General features: G+C 38.7%; 1 protein-coding gene across 1 annotated transcript; it reads right to left on the reverse strand.

Moving 5' to 3' along the window:
- Positions 1 to 287: 287 nt before the first annotated feature.
- Positions 288 to 16,388, reverse strand: slc39a7 (solute carrier family 39 member 7). Its single transcript, XM_052135542.1, is given in 9 exon segments — positions 288 to 1,469; positions 2,049 to 2,245; positions 2,340 to 2,459; positions 11,189 to 11,311; positions 11,452 to 11,523; positions 12,021 to 12,189; positions 14,912 to 15,012; positions 15,015 to 15,350; positions 16,249 to 16,388. Coding segments are annotated over 8 exon segments (1,368 nt in total). The 5' UTR covers positions 15,346 to 15,350; positions 16,249 to 16,388; the 3' UTR covers positions 288 to 1,214.
- Positions 16,389 to 20,010: the final 3,622 nt, after the last annotated feature.

Raw genomic sequence — 20,010 nt, forward strand, 5'->3', positions numbered from 1 at the left:
TCATAAGGCTGATATAGGTGTTGGATAACTTTTTTTTTGCTTCAATAAAAAATAATAATAATTTGAAAATGGTATTTTGGGTATACTCCGGTTGCCTTTGTTTTGTTGTCTCGTTTGAAGATCTAAAACAAATAGTATGAAAATTACCCAAAAACAGAAGAAATCTGGAAGGGGGCAAATACTTTTCCACAGCACTATATGTAAACATTCAGAAACTCTTATTTTTCAAACTCAAGCTGAATAGATAGTCTGATATCTGCAACAGTTTAATCATTTGAAATGCATCGGCAGGCTAAAACAAATGTGCTTTATTGAGAGTCTGTGTGAATGGTTTTTTTTTTCCCCTTTCTAAAGCCATTTTACATTTGTTACAAACTGAATGGGGGTGTAAAAACTGCCTATGTACTTTTTACACCTTAAAGGTCTAAAGTGTTTACATACAGGAAAGATAAAGGTTGTGAATATTTTTCAAAAAATCTTGTAAAAAGGCAAGACTGTCAACGGTCAAACCTAAACTAAAATTCAAGCCTAGTGTTTGCATGTTTCAAAGAACCCATCACCAATGAATGCAGAAGCTTGAATCCTCTGAGAGACTCTTAAAGATGTGTCACAATATGAGAAATTATTTCAACATGTAAAAATCAGACAAATACGCAGACTGAACGTAACAAACAAAACTCATTGGACTGATTATTCCAGAGAATAAGGACATCTACACATGAACAGCAAAGTCATACTTGATATTCTGATATTTCTTGAAATCAAATCTACTGAGGAGTGTAAATGTGTATTTTAGTGGTTAAAGACACATTTGTTAATTTGACTTCTCCATACACGAAGAAAAAAAAGAAAGAAAATTGGTCACTGTTGGAAAGTTTAGAAGTCTTCAAATTATCTGATCCCATCCAATCTAGCTGTTAGTCCCTGGGAAGGTTGGTTAATTTGCCTAAAATTACTTATGTGATCAATTGATCAATTTCTGATGGTCATTGGACAAATTACTCCAGCTCTCTTACACAGTATTTTCATTCACTCACTCACTCAATATTTTATCGACTTGCTCAGCATTCATTTGTCTATACTGTCAATCACTCATTCTTGTTCTCTGCAGTCAACAGAAACATTAATTGCAAACACTCTCTCTTATTACACGTCTTTAGTCCCTATAAATTCAAATTTTCAGTAAGTTCTCCTTTCAAGCATTTCCTCCTGCTTCACTCATACTCTGCGATCAGCACCATCATGCCCACACCGAACAGCAGCGCAAAGATCTCCAGCATGGACTGACAGAAACTTGACCGTCCCACCAGCAGCTCTGGAAGAACTGTGACAGTGGCGATGTAAACGAAGCCTCCGGCGGTGAATGGGAGGATCCAGGCCGTGGCCGCGGCACCCACCCCTTCAGCCAATAAGGAGCAGGCAGTTCCCGCTAATGCACCAATAGCTGTGAGAAGTTGAAGACACATGGCCTGAAACAAAACATAACAGCCAATAGCTGCATTAAACGAACTGTAGACCCAATAAATAAAATTCGGTCTCTATTTACTCACCCTCGTCACTCCAAAAGGTGAATTTTTAAGAAGTTTTATTAGATTTGCCATATAATGACAGTTAATAGTGACTGCGGTCTGAATGTGTATGTAGCTAATGAAAAAACTTGTTTTGTGACCAAATGTCATGGTGCACGAACCAATGAGGTTTAATTTCAGTGCTTTACTAACAATTTGATTTGAGAGTGAATAATGACTTCAATTTCAGACCTGAGTCACTATGTAATGTAAGATGTAATCGCTTGCTCTGCCTCAGAAATGACTCCTTTTGGGCTGCTGTATCTAGGCTGCAAAGACCATTGGTTGAATTATACATAAACAGTAGCATTTTAGTCTTAATGATCCCGTTTAAATTAATAACACTGCTAACTAAACGGTTAAAACATACAGGAATCAAATGAAAAATGATAAGCCTAAACTATATACTAAAAAAATAAAATGAAATAAAAGCTTGCCCATAACGGTACACTGACAGATGAATTCTCAAGATCTCAGTACCTTCCTCTTGGTGCAGCCTGATTGGACGAGAATAGCAAAGTCTCCGATCTCATGCGGCACTTCATGTAAAAGGATTGTGATGGTGGTCACTGCGCCAACCGCTGGACTGACAAGGAACGACGCTCCAATCGCAAGACCATCGGTGAAGTTGTGTGTGAAATCAGCAGCCAGGTTTAGATAACCAGACACTTTAATATCTGCAGAGCAACAGATTGTCTTTGTCAGCACCACAACAGCACTGAGAGAACAACTCAAATAATGTGACTGTAATTTGAACTTGGTTTCTCATACCAGAACTCTTCTCTGCTGCATTCGTGACAGGTTTTGTATCCAAACCCAGTTTTTTCCCTTTCTCACCCTTCTCTTCTTTCTGGTCCTCCTCTCCATCACTGTCCTTTGCTTTTGGAGCCGCTGCAGACATGGAAAAGAGATTTACTGGGAGAAAATCAACACAGTGGGGATTGTGAACGGATGTTAAAACAAAAAACCTCCAATAGCTCCACATACACAGAGCTCAATAATAAGCATGTCCCAGTTCAGTGTGTTTCGGACCAGTTGATGAAACGGTCACTCAACCGATCGGGCAACATATGTTACAGGTAAAATAATTCCCTTACAATTATTATTTTATATAAATCAGCACAATTTAAAAACAGTATTGGGTGTAATCTAATTACTTTTAGTACAAAAGTAGTGTAATGCATTACATTTTAAATTACCTTTAATTAGTTAATTACTTGGGTTATACATCAAATACCTTACTTGGAATATACATATTTCCCAACATAATATTATTATGTAGAAGACAATACTTCAATGTGAAAGAGGAACATGAAGTGCTGAGTGTATGACTTGTGTGTGACAATGAACAAGGAAGAAATACAGATATTATTTTGAAAGTTACTTTCAAAATATGTTCCATGTTCAATACAATTTATGCTCAGTTGCCAGCATTTGTGGCATAATGCTGATTACCACAAAAATTTATTTTGACTCGTCCCTCCATTTCTTTAAAAAAAGAAAAAAATCTGGGTTACATTGAAGAACTTACAAAGTTCTACAGTGAATAGGGTCAATTTTTGAAAGTTAAAATACTCACCGTTTCAAAAGTAGAGCCACAAGACAAACAATATTTATGTTAACATGATTTTAGAAGATGAAATCGCTTGCAAACCTTTTCTGTGTAAAGTTATAGCCAGTTTTATAACTTAGTTACCATGACGTTGTAATGTCAACAAATCCTGAATTGATTTTTAAGCAATCAAAATCGATGTCGTCTCTATTTTGTTGACTCTTCTGCATATTTTGAGCCCACCCACACCTCAATCGATTATTCACAGCCAGAGCTGTCATTCAACACTGATCAGACACACCGTGGTATTTACCAGATGCGCATTGGCTATTTGCCTGGATCAACCTGGCCAATAGATCTCTAGTAATGGTTTGACTGGCAGCTTTCCATGGTTACATGGGCTGGCCTTCCTCAGTTTAGAATGCAGCATCAACCACGTGATCATTTGGAGTGATCCAGAGGAGGGGCTCTGACCTCCAATCTGCCTGGAGGCAAAACGTCTCCCACTGTGTATGCATGACCGTTTGGACCGGAAATAAAATGGTCTCCTTTTTTTGATGGATCTATGCAAACATACAATGCTTTGGATAAACAAATGTATTTGGTAGAAGTTCCACACAGTTTAATGAGGACTACTTGATGTACGGTTACACACCGGCGCTCATCTAATGTTCATGCATAAACACACCTGAGCGTTTTATTACTTTATTGCATCATCTAGGGACATAAACCAACTCTTGTCTAATTTATGGCAGAAAAAATATGTTTGTTGAAAATGAAAATAGTTGCTGGCTTTAATGGCTAACAGCACTAACACAGTAACCAGCTATTTTAGAAGTTATAATAATATTTCTAATCATCTAAACGTCATAAAATGTTGTCACTTCACATCTGGGTTGAGAGGTGTTTCTAACATTTATTTTGTTTAGATCCCAAACTTTATATTAGGGGTGGGCAATATGACCAAAATTGTATATCTAAATTTTATATCACGACAACGATATACATCACAATATAGTAAAAAAAAAAATCTGAAAAATCTAAATTGTATCAGATAGTAAGCTGTAATTAGAAATATCGTAATGTGTAGTTTTAAGTATTCCAGTAAGTTAAATACTTTATAAATGAAAACAACTTAAACTTACATAATTTTCCTCTTTATTTGTAAGTTCACATAGTTAAAAAAAATAATAATCTTTAACACTTATCTTTTTTTAATTATTATTATACTTATAATTATTAACATTATTCAAGAAATGTATCATCTTCTCAAAGCAATGAAACAAAGAAAATAAATAAAAAATTATCCATAAACCCTTAATTAGGCTCCAAGTGTTTAAAGTAATCCATATTAAGAAAATATGTGAAGGAAAATATGGTATAGAAGATTTGTATCCGGATATAAAATATTCAAACTGAATTTGATGAATCTCATTGAATTTGCCTTGGCGATCGCTCAAGCAAGATTCTGGGCCTCAGAAGCAGATTCAGTGATATTTTCTTGCGTTCTAGACATGCTTTTTCTTTTTTTCCATCTAATCACACTTGCAGCTGTCAGTGAAAAAACATGCGCTTCATAATTTCTCTCATTCTCAAATGAAGCCCTGACCATTGATAGATATGTGCACATGGACATTTTCATACTGTATATTGACATACACAATGTACAAACCTCGCAAATCGCTGTTTTCTCTTCTCTGTATTGTGTTTTCTAAAGCCAATCTAATTCCACAACATGGAAGATGCACATTTTCTTCATAATCCCCTCTCATCTTTTTTTTCAAATGAGGAATCGCACCGCCTCACTTCATTTATCCGACAGAGTGTGTGTGTCACAGGTGAAGTCAGAAGTTTACATCCACCTTAGCTAAATTCATTTAAACTCAGTTTTTCACACTTCCTGACATTTATTGGTAGAAAACATTCCCTGTCTTTGGTCAGTTAGGATCACTTCTTTATTTTAAGAATGTGAAATGTCAGAATAATAGTGGAGAGAATTATTTATTTCAGCATCACATTTCCAGTGGGTCAGATATTTACATTAGAGGTCTTCATGGGTCAACCCTAAACTGAGGACCCGAAACTCAATCCACAAACGGGTTTGAATCCACATTGTATACAGTCAGCCGGGTCTGGGTTGGGTCCCATTCTCTTGCTGCGGGTCCCTGGTCTGTATAACATTGTGTAATACCAGAGTCGATCCAAAAAGACCCGGGTGTGATCAGACAGCACTGATGATGTTGGTCCTGTGTGTGTTTTAACTTGCAACATTGTAAAATTAGAATGAGAAAGTGCGATACAGGAAATAAGGTGAAAAACGGAGAGGAGCCACAAAGAGCTGAGTGATGTCAGAGGCAGAATTAAGGAACATTATAGCAAATTAGCAACGCTAACGTAAGCAGCCATGGCAATGAATGAATAATCGTTATTATAGTTCAAAAGGGCAAACATTATCTTACGCAAGATACAAAATAACATGCAAAGCTGATTCTAAACAAGTCGTATTTGTCATCCGTCACCATGACAGCAAGTGGACTTTTGAAGCTGCAATAATGAGTGGATTAGCTATGCCGTTTCAATCAGCAAGAGATCACAGAAAACCTGGATGTATTTTACCAACTTTCTTGGCAAGGAGGATGGATTATATGAGTCACGACCAGGCACAGGGGAGAAGGCAACTAACGTTACATTAGGTAAGACAAAGTTTTGTTTTCACAACTTGTAAATTAACTTGTTAATAGTAATCAGCTGTGAAATCGGTGTCAGTCAGTTCTGTGTCTCCAGGCCAGGTCCCAGCTTTCAAATAATAGACGAGTTAGGTTTGGTTAATACATTTCCAGGTCTATAGGTTCAGGCATGAATTTCTGGACCTATGAAGACCTCTAGTTTACATACACTTTGTTAGTATTTGGTAGCATTGCCTTTAAATTGTTTTACTTGGGCTCAAACATTTTGGGTAGCCTTCCACAAGCTTCTCACAATAAGTTGCTGGAATTTTGGCCCATTCATTCAGACAGAACTGGTGTAACTAAGTCAGGTTTGTAGTCCTCTTTCCTCACACAAGCTTTATCAGTTCTGCCCACATATTTTCTATCGGACTGAGGTCAGGGCTATGTGATGGCCACTCCAATACCTTGATTTTGTTGTCCTTTAGCCATTTTGCCACAACTTTGGAGGTATGCTTGGCGTCATTGTCCATTTGAATCAGAATCAGCTTTATTCACAAGTATGCTAACACATACAAGGAATTTGTCTTGGTGACAGGAGCTTACAGCGTACAACAATACAAAAACAGCAGCAAGACATAGATAATTAAAAACAAAAAAAAGAGAATAAAAATAAATAATTATACATATACGTAAATAAATTTACCTTCATACATACCCACATACACACACGTAGTGCAATTCTATTACAAAACCTTTATATAAAAAACAAAATTACAGTATATTATGTACAGTGCAATGTATGTAATGGCAAAGAGGATATGTTGGATAATATAAATAGACTTAACTGTGTATTGCACATAATTATTGCTCAATGGGGCAATTTAACAGTTTATGAGATGGATAGCCTGAGGGAAAAAACTGTTCCTGTGCGGTTCTGGTGCTCAGAGCTCTGAAGCGTCGGCCAGAAGGCAACAGTTCAAAAAGGTAGTGGGCTGGGTGAGTGGGGTCCAAAGTGATTTTACCAGCCTTTTTCCTCACTCTGGAAGTGTATAGTTCTTGAAGGGGGGGCAGGGGGCAACCAATAATCCTCTCAGCAGTCCGAACTGTCCTCTGAAGTCTTCTGATATCTGATTTTGTAGCTGCACCAAACCAGACAGTTATTGAAGTGCAGAGGACAGACTCAATGACTGCTGTGTAGAACTGTATCAGCAGCGCCTGTGGCAGGTTGAACTTCCTCAGCTGGCGAAGGAAGTACAACCTCTGCTGAGCCTTTTTCACAATGGAGTCAATGTGTGTCTCCCACTTCAGGTCCTGTGAGATGGTAGTGCCCAGGAACCTCAATGACTCCACTGCTGCCACAGTGCTGTTTAGAATGGTGAGGGGGACAATGTTGGGGTGTTCCTCCTAACACTCATTTGGAAGACCCATTTGCGAGGACAAGGAACACAAAACTCCATAAGATGTACGTTAATGAAGAAAAATAACCTTGGGAGAAACCAGACTCACTGTGGGGGCCAGTTCCCCTCTGACTAACATCATGAATATAGCTAACACTGAGCTGCAGCACGGTGGCCAAGACCATTCAGCGGATTAACAGGACAGGTTCCACTCAGAACAGGCCTCGCCATGGTCGACCAAAGAAGTTGAGTGCACGTGCTCAGCGTCATATCCAGAGGTTGTCTTTGGGAAATAGACGTATGAGTGCTGCCAGCATTGCTGCAGAGGTTGAAGGGGTGGGGGGGGGTCAGCCTGTCAGTGCTCAGACCATACGCTGCACACTGCATCAAATTAGTCTGCATGGCTGTCGTCCCAGAAGGAAGCCGCTTCAAAAGATTATGCACATGAAAGCCCGCAAACAGTTTGCTGAAGACAAGCAGACTAAGGACATGGATTACTGGAACAGTGTCCTGTGGTCTGATGAGACCAAGATAAACTTATTTGGTTCAGATGGTGTCAAGCCTGTGTGGCGGAAACAAGGTGAGGAGTACAAAGACAAGTGTGTCTTGCCTACAGTCAAGCATGGTGGTGGGAGTGTCATGTCTGGGGCTGCATGAGTGCTGCCGGCACTGGGGAGCTACAGTTCATTGAGGGAACCATGAATTCCAACATGTACTGTGACATACTGAAGCCGAGCATGATCCCCTCCCTTCGGAGACTGGGCCCCATGATAACGACCCCAAACATACCTCCAAGACGACCACTGCCTTGCTAAAGAAGCTGAAGACTGGCCAAGCATGTCTCCAGACCTAAACCCTACTGAGCATCTGTGGGGCATCCTCAAATGGAAGGTGGAGGAGCACAAGGTCTCTAACATCCACCAGCTCAGTGATGTCATCATGGAGGAGTGGAAGAGGACTCCAGAGGCAACCTATGAAGCTCTGGTGAACTCCATGCCCAAGAGGGTTAAAGCAGTGCTGGAAAATAATGGTGGCCACACAAGATATTGACACTTTGGGCCCAATTTGGACATTTTCACTTAGGGGTGTACTCACTTTTGTTGCCAGCAGTTTAAACATTAATGGCTGCGTGTTGAGTTATTTTGAGGGGACTGCAAATTTACACTGTTATACAAGCTGTACACTCACTACTTTACATTGTAGCAAAGTGTCATTTCTTCAGCGTTGTCACATGAAAAGATATAATCAAATATTTACAAAAATGTGAGGGGTGTACTCACTTTTGTGAGATACTGTAGATGCAATTGTCCTTGTTAATTGGCCAATTAAGTTTTTTTTTTGGCAATTAATTGATAGTCTATGTATTCCATTATAAGGGTGTAGTCAATCATTAGAACGAGGTGAAGCAGGCAGAGATCAGTTAGGTACATCGCAGTTCAACCTGGCCAGTAATTTCGGTGCGGTCTATCCTAAATCCAAGGTTCAGGCAATGGCATATGAAACATGCCATGTCTTATGGTTGGAGTTGGCATCAGATCATCCAACGAAGTCCATAGTAATAGACTGAAGTGATGATTGGCTGGCACTGGCTGATATTAGTCATCATCACACAGTGGTCAAACAAGCACACAAGGTCTTTTGCTGTTCTTCTGAGACTGATTTGCACTTATCGCACCAAGCAATGTTAATCTCTAGGAGACAGGATGTGTTTCCTTCCTGCATGATCCCATGGTGTTTATACTTGTGTACTATTGTTTGTACAGATAAATGTGGTACCTTCAGGCATTTGGAAATTGCTCCCAAGGATGAACCAGACTTGTGGAGGTCCACAATTTTTTCCAGAGTCCTGAGGTTCTAGGCTGATTTCTTTAGATTTTACCATGATGTCAAGCAAAGAGGAACTGAGTTTGAAGGTAGGCCTTAAAATACATCAACAGGTACACCTCCAATAGACTCCAATTAGCCAATCAGAAGCTAATTGCCTAAAGGCTTGACATTATTTTCTGAAATTTTCCAAGCTGCTTAAAGGCACTTAAACTTCTGGATGTAAACTTCTGACCCACTGGAATTGTGATATAGTCAAATAAAAGTGAAACAATCGGTCTGTAAACAATTGTTGGAAAAATTACTTGTTTCATGCACAAAGTTCTAAATGACTTGCCAAAACTATAGTTTGCTAATATGAAATCTGTGGAGTGGTTCAAAAATGAGTTTTAATGACTTCAACCTAAGTGTATGTAAACTTCTGACTTCAACGGTATGTGCTGTACACATTTCTCGTGTTGCAATTTTGTGTTACAGCGATAGAGACAATAATCCCAAATATATACTGGTTGGCACATTTCTACTGGTTTACCATGACTATAAGTATATCGCCCACCCCTACTTTATATCTTACTGTCCCAACTTAAAAACACCTAGTCCTGTCCTTAGAAAAAGCTTTCATATAACTGATCTTTTTGTATTATTGTTCTCAAATTCAAATCAGGACATGGTAAAAGAAGTGGCTTTGGTTCCTTTGTGTTTTTATGCCAATTCCTGCCAAGCTTACACAGATAATTGTGCAGATGTGGTCTTTTGGGAATCATTCGTCAATGGGGCTTGGCTGTCCCCTATTGGACATTTCTGGTATTGCATTTGAAGAAATCGCCACCAAAAGGTAATTATTTATATATATATATATATATATGTAAGACCTAAATTTTGGAACAGAACTGGGTTAGACATATGGCTTTGATTTTCTAGTATCTTTACATTTCAGTTCATATTTTCCAGTATATTTTATATATATTAAATATAAAAAGTTTGTGCTTTCACTTGCACAATAACTGCCAAGTGTCTTCTTTAAAAATAGACCAGGCTTAGGGGCTGTACACTCTAGCATTCATAAGTTACAATGGTTTAAGTTTGGAAAGGTAATTTACTGTTTTTAAAAAGGGGAGTGAAAGTTAACAGGCTGGGGCACTACAGAATTTTAAATTAAAGCTTTTAAAAAATTTCATAACAATGGATTGTGTAAATTACTTTTCTTTGTTTTTCCTCCACGCACAGAAAACAAATATATGAATTAAGCAATATACTCTTATTAACTACAATGTGCTCCTCATTTTAACATCTCTGTTGTACAGAAATGCCATGGGGTGAATTATTTGTATATTAACATGTAGTGGTCAAACATACTTGGAAGTAGGCAAAAGTGAATCTGGAGCACTTTGCTCATCACACGGAACAGAATGGTGCTCATCTGTTACTCTGAGCACGAGATGGAGTTGTGGAGCACAGACCCGCTCTGAATACCCTGTAAAAACGCTGATACACATTACAGACAGAACAGTGTCCATAGACTTTGAAGCGAACAGCTTGATTTAATTAAATCGTAGTAGCCCTTTGCGGTTTAATAATAGCACAATGTCATATCGTGATTTTATTTGTATTAATTGTGCAGCCCTAATATATAAATGTGTGTGTTATAAGAATATACAGTATACTATATAAATGACCATTAAGTATGCTAAAGAATTAATTTAAATATCCACTATGTCACTAAAATCCAATATGCATGGAATTAAGATTGTATTTTATAGCTCCATGGATTAGATCCACTACATTATCACACTAAAGTCTGCAGCGAGGAGTACTTGGAAAATGGGCGCTATAGAGCCCCCCTTACACACCAATTTTCAAGGGGGGATTACAGAGCCTCCTCTGCACACAACACGACCAGCCCTAATGGCCAATGACTCTGATGGGTGTGCAAAATGTCAAGTTTTCACACGTTACATTTAATTTATTTCTTTTGATTTTGGGGTGAAATATGCCTTGGACATGTTTTATTAGATTCAACCATCTGCATTTTGTTAAAAAAAATAAAAATAATTTACATTTTAAGAAAGTTAAAACTATAGTTACAAATATACTGACAGTTATCATTTGAAGTTACATATTTTGTCCCAGTTATCTGGTATATGGACAAACTCTCAGTAATCTGGTTAAGGCACTTACCATGTGAGTGAGAATGTGAGTGTCCTCCCTTCAAGAGGCGAACAAATTTCTCAACAACTAGAAATGCGACAATGCCGCCCAGTACCCACAATCCTACAGACATCATATGACCATGGGCAGCACCTGTAACAGACATGAAGCATGAATCCATACTATAAACACCTCAGGAAAATATGAGCTTTCAAAGAATTTGTATTATAATCCATTATAACAATAGAATAGTGACATCATTCATTTTAATGACTGAAAAGTCAATGACCTACCATGAGAGTGACCATGTGACTCCTCACTGCCGTGAGAGTGAGACTCCTCTTGGTCATGGTGAGAATGAGGCTCTGTTATGAGATAAATATAAGAAAATGAAATCCAGATTGGCCTCGTAGTGATTTTGAACACAGCATAGAACAATACACAATACTCATTTATATGGTAAGCTATAGACCATGTTCAGAATAACATCCTTCCACACCGCTCTCTCTCTCTGTGTGCAGTATGCATTCATTTGACAGAAATTTACATTTGATCATTTATCATTAAATCTATGATAGCTCAGACTGTATGTAATCAACATGTATGTAATCACTACATTAATTAAATGTAGCGATTTAATATTTTGCAGTAAAAAACAGCAAAGACACATAAGGATCCGGTTCGGCATTATGAGTGATGCTGTAGAAACAATTAATTTTAGAGGTTAAAGGACATGAACAGCTCCGAGTAGAATCTCAGAGTTGTCATCTTGTAATTATGCAAATTCTGACACAATGTGAATGCACTATAAGATTTTAGAACTCAGGTCATGTGACCAGTGACACAGTGTGTGTGCACTCACCTAGAGCATGTGGGATGAGATGCAGGAAGGCGTCTCCCAGCAGCCCCCCTGATGCAAAACTCAAGAGTACTTTGAGCAGGTTCTGATGCTGGTCAGTGTTGGACTGTACTGGGATGAGGAAGAGGATGAGGAAGGGTGCAGCACTGATCAGCAGAGTCGCTCCAATTGCCTACAATCAGAGCACAGAGAGGAGTAAATGTCTTAGGACTGGGACTCTGCGAACCCCTGGGGGCCCGTGAAAGCACTGCAGGGGGTCTGTGGAATGATATATATTTATTTTAAGGCCTAGTCCACATTAAAAGGTTTTTGCTTGAAAAAGCATCGATTTCGCCATGTTAAGCTTCTCATCCACACTAGAATGGCCTTTCCCTCCACCGAAAACAAAATGTTTAAAACAAATGCTCTCCATTACCGCTTACTTTGGAAAACAATTTTTACAAATTTGATGCAGCCTAAGAATGCAAAACTTATTCTATATACAGTTGAAGTCAGAAGTTTACATCCACCTTAGCCAAATACATTTAAACTCACAATTCCTGACATTTAATCGTAGAATACATTCCCTGTCTTAGGTCAGTGAGGATCACTACTTTATTTTAAGAATGTGAAATGTCAGAATAATAGTAGTGAGTTATTTATTTCACATTCCCAGTGGGTCAGAAGTTTACATACACTTTGATATTATTTGGTAGCATTGCCTTTAACTTAATTAACTTAGGTCAAACATTTTGGGTAGCATTACACAAGCTTTTTATAATAAGTAGCTGGAATTTTGGCCCATTCCTCCAGACAGAACTAGTGACTGAGAATCTGACTGAGGTCAGGGCTTTGTGATGGCCACTCAAATACCTTGACTTTTTTGTCCTTAAGCCATTTTGCCACAAATTTGGAGGTATGCTTGGGGTCATTGCCCATTTGGAAGACCCATTTGCAACCAAGCTTTAACTTCCTGGCTTATGTCTTGAAATGTTGCTTCAATATATCCAAATAATTTTCTTTCCTTATGTTGCCATCTATTTTGTGAAGTGAACCAGTCCCTCCTGCAGCAAAGCACCCCACAACATGATGCTTTCAACCCCATGCTTCACGGTCGGGATGGTGTTCTTCAGCTTGCAAGCCTCACCCTTTTTCCTCCAAACATAACGATGGTCATTATGGCCAAACAGTTAAATTTTTGTTTCACCAGACCAGAGGACATTTCTCCAAACTGTAGTCTGGTTTATTTATGGTGGTTTTGGAGCAGCGGCTTCTTTCTTGCTGAGCAGCCTTTCAGGTTATGTCGATACAGGAATCGTTTTACTGTGGATATAGATACTTGTCTACCCATTTCGTCCAGCAACTTCAAAGTCTTTTGTTATTGTTCTGGGATTGATTTGCACTTTTTGCACCAAACTACATTCATCTCTAGGAGACAGAATGCATCTGCTTCCTAAGTGTTATGATGGCTGCGTGGTCCCATGGTGTTTATACTTGCGTACTATTGTTTTACAGATGAATGTGGTATCTTCAGGCTTTTTGAAATTGCTATCAAGGATGAGAGAGTTCAACAATTTTGTAGAGGTCCACAATTTTGTTTTCGGAGGTCTTGGGTTATTTATTTTGATTTTCCCATGATGTCAAGCAAAAAGGGACTGAGTTTGAAAGTAGGCCTAACAATACATCCACAGGTCCTCCAATTGACTCAAAGACTGAACATAATTTTCTGGAATTTTCCAAGCTGCTTAAAGGCACAATTAACTTAGTGTATGTAAACTTCTGACCCACTGGAATTGTGATATAGTAAATTAAAAGTAAAACAATCTGTCTGTTAACAATTGTTGGAAAAATTACTCATGTCATGCACAAAGCAGATGTTCTAAATGACTTACCAAAACTATAGTTTGCTAATATAACATCTGTGGAGTTGTTCAAAAATGAGTTTTAATGACTTCAACCTAAGTCTATGTAAACACCTGACTTCAACTGTAAATATACATAGATCAGCCACAACATTAAAACCACCTGCCTAATATATTGTGTAGGTCCACCTCCTGCTACCAAAACAGTCAACCCGCATCTCAGAACAGCATTCTGAAACGCTGTTCTTCTCACCACATTTGTATAGAGCAGTTATCCGAGTTACTGTAGACTTCCTCAGTTCTAACCAGTCTGGTCATTCTCTCTCTCAACAAGACATTTCAGTCCACAAATTGCCACTCACTGGATTTTTTTTGTGTTTGGCAAAATGCTGAGTAAATTCTAGAGGCTAATGTGTGTGGAGGGAGATCAGCAGTTACAGAAAAACTCAAACCAAACCAGCCCAACAATCATCCATGTGATTATCAAATCACCCAATCCCGTGACAGCAAAGCGGTCCATAAAATTATGCCGATACGGGTCAGGAGCTTCAGTTAATGTTCACATCAACCATCAGAATGGAGATTAAATGTGATCTCATTGATTTTGACCGTGGCATGATTGTTGGTGCCAAATGAGCTGGTTTGAGTATTTCTGTAACTGCTGATCTCCTGGGATCTCCATGCACGATTTGTCTCTAGAATTTACTCCGACTGATGCCAAAAACAAAAAAACATCCTGTAAGCAGCAGCTCTGTGGACGGAAATGTCTTGTTGATGAGAGAGGTCAACAGAGATGGCCAGACTGATTCAAACTGACAAAGTCTACAGTAACTCAGATAACCGCTCTGTACAATTGTTATGAGAAGAATATCTTCACTGAATGCTGTTCTGAGATGTGGGTTGGTGCTGTTTTGGCAGCACGAGGGGGACCTACACAATATTAGGCAGGTGGTTTTAATGTTGTGGCTGATCAGTGTATCTCTTATAACTTATTTAACGGTGTCGGAGTCTAATATGCATTTATCAGAGTGTTCATCCAACTGTGGTTTTTACCTGCATCCAGAGCTCTAGTATGTTCCGTTTTCCTGTTTCCACATCTCTCTTCACTCGTTCTTCAGCGTGGTCGTGTGCGTGTCCGTGGTCGTGTGCGTGGTCGCGTGGTCGCGTGCGTGGTCGCGTGCGTGGTCGCGTGCGTGTCCGTGGTCGTGTGCGTGGTCGTGTGCGTGGTCGTGTGCGTGGTCGTGTCCATGTGTATGCCCGTGGTGCTCCTCCTCGGCAGAAGGCAGATTTGCTTCAGCACTCCATTTGCTCGCCCCTTGATGCAACTTCGCGCCACCATGCGAGTGTCCGTGGCAACCGCCGTCACCATGGGCGTGTCCATGATCATGGTGTGCGTGTCCATGAGCGTGAGTGTGATGGGACAGTAAAATCACGACTATACCACTGATCACACCCAGAGATAACGTCAGTTTGTGAAAGGTCTTCATTTCACCTGAACAGAGAAAAAACACACTGTGATGAATAAACACTACTGCAAATTGTTCATCGACATGATGCAAGTTTGAGTTTATATAACAGCTAGATAGTTGACGCACGTGTCCATGGACCTTTTTTCTCCAAAATCAAGACTGTAAGTCACAATTTACATAAATGTAGAAGAGAAAACGTTAATATTAAAGGAATATTCTGGGTTCAATACAAGTTAAGCTCAATCGACTTCATTTGAGGCATAAAGTTGATAACTATAAAAATGTATTATGACCCTCCTTTTCTTTAATTTTTTTTTTAAATAAATCTGACTGTAGACAGACTGCAGCACCTACTGACAAATGCAATTCCGTTCGTGATTTCTTGATAAGGACGATACAATCATTGTTGCACCAAAACAATTATATTCATTGTTGACATTTGCCTCACTTTTCCAGACTGGGATGCACAATGTCAAAATGTCCAGGTTTCTGTGGGGACCCTGTGTCAGACTCTAGATGGTTGGATGTTATGATTGTTGGTCTTGGTTATGTTTAAATCTGTTGATTTTACCACAGGGTCCCCACAGAAACCTGGAAATTTTGACATTGTGCATCCCAGATCTGGAAAAGTGATGCAAACAGCCTGTTTAAAAAGTGCGCATATCTGATCATAAGGAATGATGATGCATCAATGCGGGATGGATCACGATACAGGCCTCATCCATCAATATGTGCACTTCAAAGGGACTAACACTTATCTGAAGTATCCACAAATAACGTAAAGTTTACAATACAGCGAACTGATGAGTGTTCAGTGATGTAACACACGATCAGTGTGGATCGATCACATAAAGCCTAATTGAGCCGCACAGTAAATACCCGCTGAAAACACCCCACACACGCGCGCTAGATCACACTCACCTGTCTGCTAACCGGACACAGCTCCGGTACCGTTATAATGTGCAGTATTGGTCAGATATGTGTTATTTTGCGTTTTCGGAGCAGTAACGAGCATCAGATGCTGCTCAAACTCAAACCGACGTGGCATTAAGTTAACACACCGAACTATCGCGAGATTTCCGAGCGCTATGCTCTGCAAGATGCAAAATAATGAAATAACGCGATATTACGAACACACTTCAAGCCGGATGCGAATGTCAACGGTTTTTACTTCTTACTGATCAAGCAGAATTTAAAACGTATTTAACAATACTATTTCAGTATTATTTTAAAGTAATACTTCTGGAGTTGTACACAAGGAGAGAGATGAGCGAACACCTTAGGAATGTTTACAATGAGGCTGAAAGTTGTTGTTCCTCCAGGCGGCGCTCACAGACTGAGAAAGCCGATTCCTTCATTGACCAGCATTCAAATCTCATGTCTGCTCAAATCTGCTAGCTAGTTACAAGGATTTGTTGCAGAATTAAAAATAGAAATCCGCACCAGTATTCTAAAAAAAAATAATAATAAAAAATAAAAAATAACTAATTAAATTCACTTCTACTTTTCCACTTTTTAACTAATGGCTAAAAAGAACATAAAAGATCGTTTGTTCCATTGGCGGTAACTGTTTTAAACCAAGTTATTAATTTAGGTACTATATATTTATATGGGTAGGTGTGTATATTTGTGTATGTGTGTGTATATATATATATATATATATATATATATATATATATATATATTAGGGCTGTCAATTGATAAAAATTTTTTATCGAATTAATTACATGGTGTCCCGATTAATTAATCGTGATTAATCGCATATACAAATATTTGCTGAGAAAGCCCCTCATATAACAATAATTCAATATATAATGATTATACATATTCATATCAATATATAATTATACATAGTTATCTTTAAATATAAAAAAAATTATATATATGTATATATATATATATATATTAAGATAATTAAAATGCATTACATTCTTGTGGCAGAAGAGTTCATCATTAATAAGACAATACAAAAAGCGGCTTTAGAATCCAAATTATTGTTTACCCGTCAATTTACACCTGCATCAGACATTTTATTGTATTTTTTCTTAATGCTTACAAAACTTTTACACCGAGAGCCAAGAGGTATATTAAAACAAACAACAAAAAGGAAAATAAATAAATAAACAGTTTAATAAAAATATCAAATTGTTTGGATATTTCAATACACTTTACAGCTTTCTTGTTACTTAAATTGAATTTGTTCTTAGGTATTGCTGAACCTCTGAATTTAAAATGTAAACTAATGGGTTATAACCACCATACTTACATTTATGAATACTAAACTTTGCCAATAAAAACAGAACATTAATAAAATAATATTCCTTATGAAGAGAAATGTCATAGCTAAAAAAAAAAAAAAACAGAAAGCTGGGAATAATATGATCAACAATCTTGCAGAAATCAAAAACAAGTCGAGTAGTGACAACTCCAAAATAAATGAAAATTCTTTACCTCCTGCAGACCTCAAAATGTACAGAATATATCGACATCACAATTAAATCTGTCTACAAGAAAATAACTAGTGAGGTAGTTCTTATAAATAAGTTTGAAGGAAATTTCTTTGATTTTATTCGTGATTAAATATTTATGGATAATTTCCAAATTTTGCACCATCTCAATTCACCCACACCCTGCGTCAGACATGCTTGTGTAGTGTCTTGGGTGCATTTCATCATAAACATAAAATGTTTAGGTCACTGTGTCAAGTTAAACATAGTTTAATACTCAATCTTTAAACACATCTTGAGATCCCTTAGTTCGCATTTGCGCTCCTTCAAGTGTTTTGAAGAACGTTTGTGTTGTTCTGCCTACTGAAGTGTTTTCTTCACTATATAAACTGCGCGTTGCTCATACAGCTGAAGTTTCACTTACTGCCCTCTGGAGTAAACAGGTGGTACAACAATCTTGCATTACTCAGGACTCTTCCTTATTATGGTCCATGGGAAGTGCGCTAATTTTTTTAACGGGTTATTTTTTTTTTTATTAATCGCACTGAATTAATGCGTTAAATCGACAGCCCTAATATATATATATATACACCGTCAACATAAAACATGCACAACAAAAATAGCACACCTGGGCTGTCGTGTTTTCTGGACACTCTCTCTCTCTCCCGCAGAGCGACACACGACCACGCGCAACATGCCCCCACCGCTGACCACCTTGAATTTAAAGGGCTGGAGAGCCAGATACCAACGGGTGATCCACGAGTTAGTATCCTTCATGCGGTGGAGCCACTGCAGAGGGGTGTAACGGGTAAAATAAATTTGTAATGAATTATGCCAAAATGTTTGTTCATGTTGTAGAATAGTCTTAAAATATTCGTTAAAAAATTATGTATCAAGTGCATCTAAAAGAAAGGGATATGGGGACACCTACAGGTGACTAGCATAAGCTATAAGTAGAGCCGGCCATTTTCTCTTCAGTTTTACACAAGCTGCTGAGAAGAATGGTAGGTGTCAAATCTCTCTCCGGTCAAACAGAAATACAATGTATTTATTTATCTTTAAGGTCAGAATTGTTCTCTTAAAAGTATTTTATTTCATATTTGAGTCATAAGGGACAGGGAGTTGATAATTTGTTTCATGTCGAAATTCATTGTCGAGCACATGTAGAGCACATGGTGTCCGTTGTATTTTTCGTTGTTCATTTTCGCCTAGTTTGTACTGTAATTTACTTTATATTTATTTCTTGACAGTTGTATGACCGGGTGAGCAGTATGTCATGTCTGTTTGGTGTCATTTCACATATCCTCAGGTATGATGTATTAATATTTGTATGATGTTATGTTTTCTGTGTTCAAGGGAAAAAAAAGAAACTGAGCTTTTGATTATGAAAAATGTGATTTACTGTTTATTGAATATGTAAAAGAAGTTTTACACAAGCTGTTGAGAAGAATGTTGTATGACCGGGTGAGCAGTATGTCATGTCTGTTTGGTGTCATTTCACATATCCTCAGATATTTCCAGTAAACGTGATGATTGAGCTCAGCATATGTCTTCGTGTGGTCCTTTCCGGATTGGTCGAGAAGAACGAACCAATAGGGGGTTACAGGGGCATGATCGGAAGATAGGGTGAAGGCCCGTCCCAGCAGTTAGTAGCAGAGCATCAGAGCCGCCCACTTAATCGCAAGACACTCCTTCTCGATGGTGCTATAATTTATCTCCCTGAAGGAGAGCTTGCGACTAATAAAAAGCACTGGCCGTTCCTCCCCTCCGACCACCTGCGAGAGCACTGCGCCCAGCCCCCTGTCAGATGCATCAGTCTGTAATAAAGGGGAGAGAAATCAGGTGCATGTAAAAGTGGCTCCCCACAGAGTGCAGATTTTACCTTAAGGAAGGCCTGTTGGCACGACTCTGTCCACTGGACCGGATCAGGAGCCCCCTTTTTAGTAAGGTCAGTCAGCGGGCTGGTGACATCAGAATAACTAGGCACAAACCTTCGGTAGTAGCCAGCCAGCCCCAAAAACTGCCTTACCCCCTTTTTGGTCTTGGGTGCCGGGCAGGCTGCAATCGCTGCGGTTTTGTCAACCTGTGGACGCACCTGCCCATGACCCAAGTGGAACCCCAGATACCTAACTTCCACCCACCCAATTGCACACTTCTTCGGTTTTGCCGTGAGTTCCGCCCACCTCAGCGCTCTCAGGACAGCCTGCAGATGTTGCATATGCCGCCGCCAGTCATT

Source organism: Xyrauchen texanus, chromosome 10 (genome assembly GCF_025860055.1).
Source record: "Xyrauchen texanus isolate HMW12.3.18 chromosome 10, RBS_HiC_50CHRs, whole genome shotgun sequence".
NCBI lineage: Eukaryota > Metazoa > Chordata > Actinopteri > Cypriniformes > Catostomidae > Xyrauchen > Xyrauchen texanus.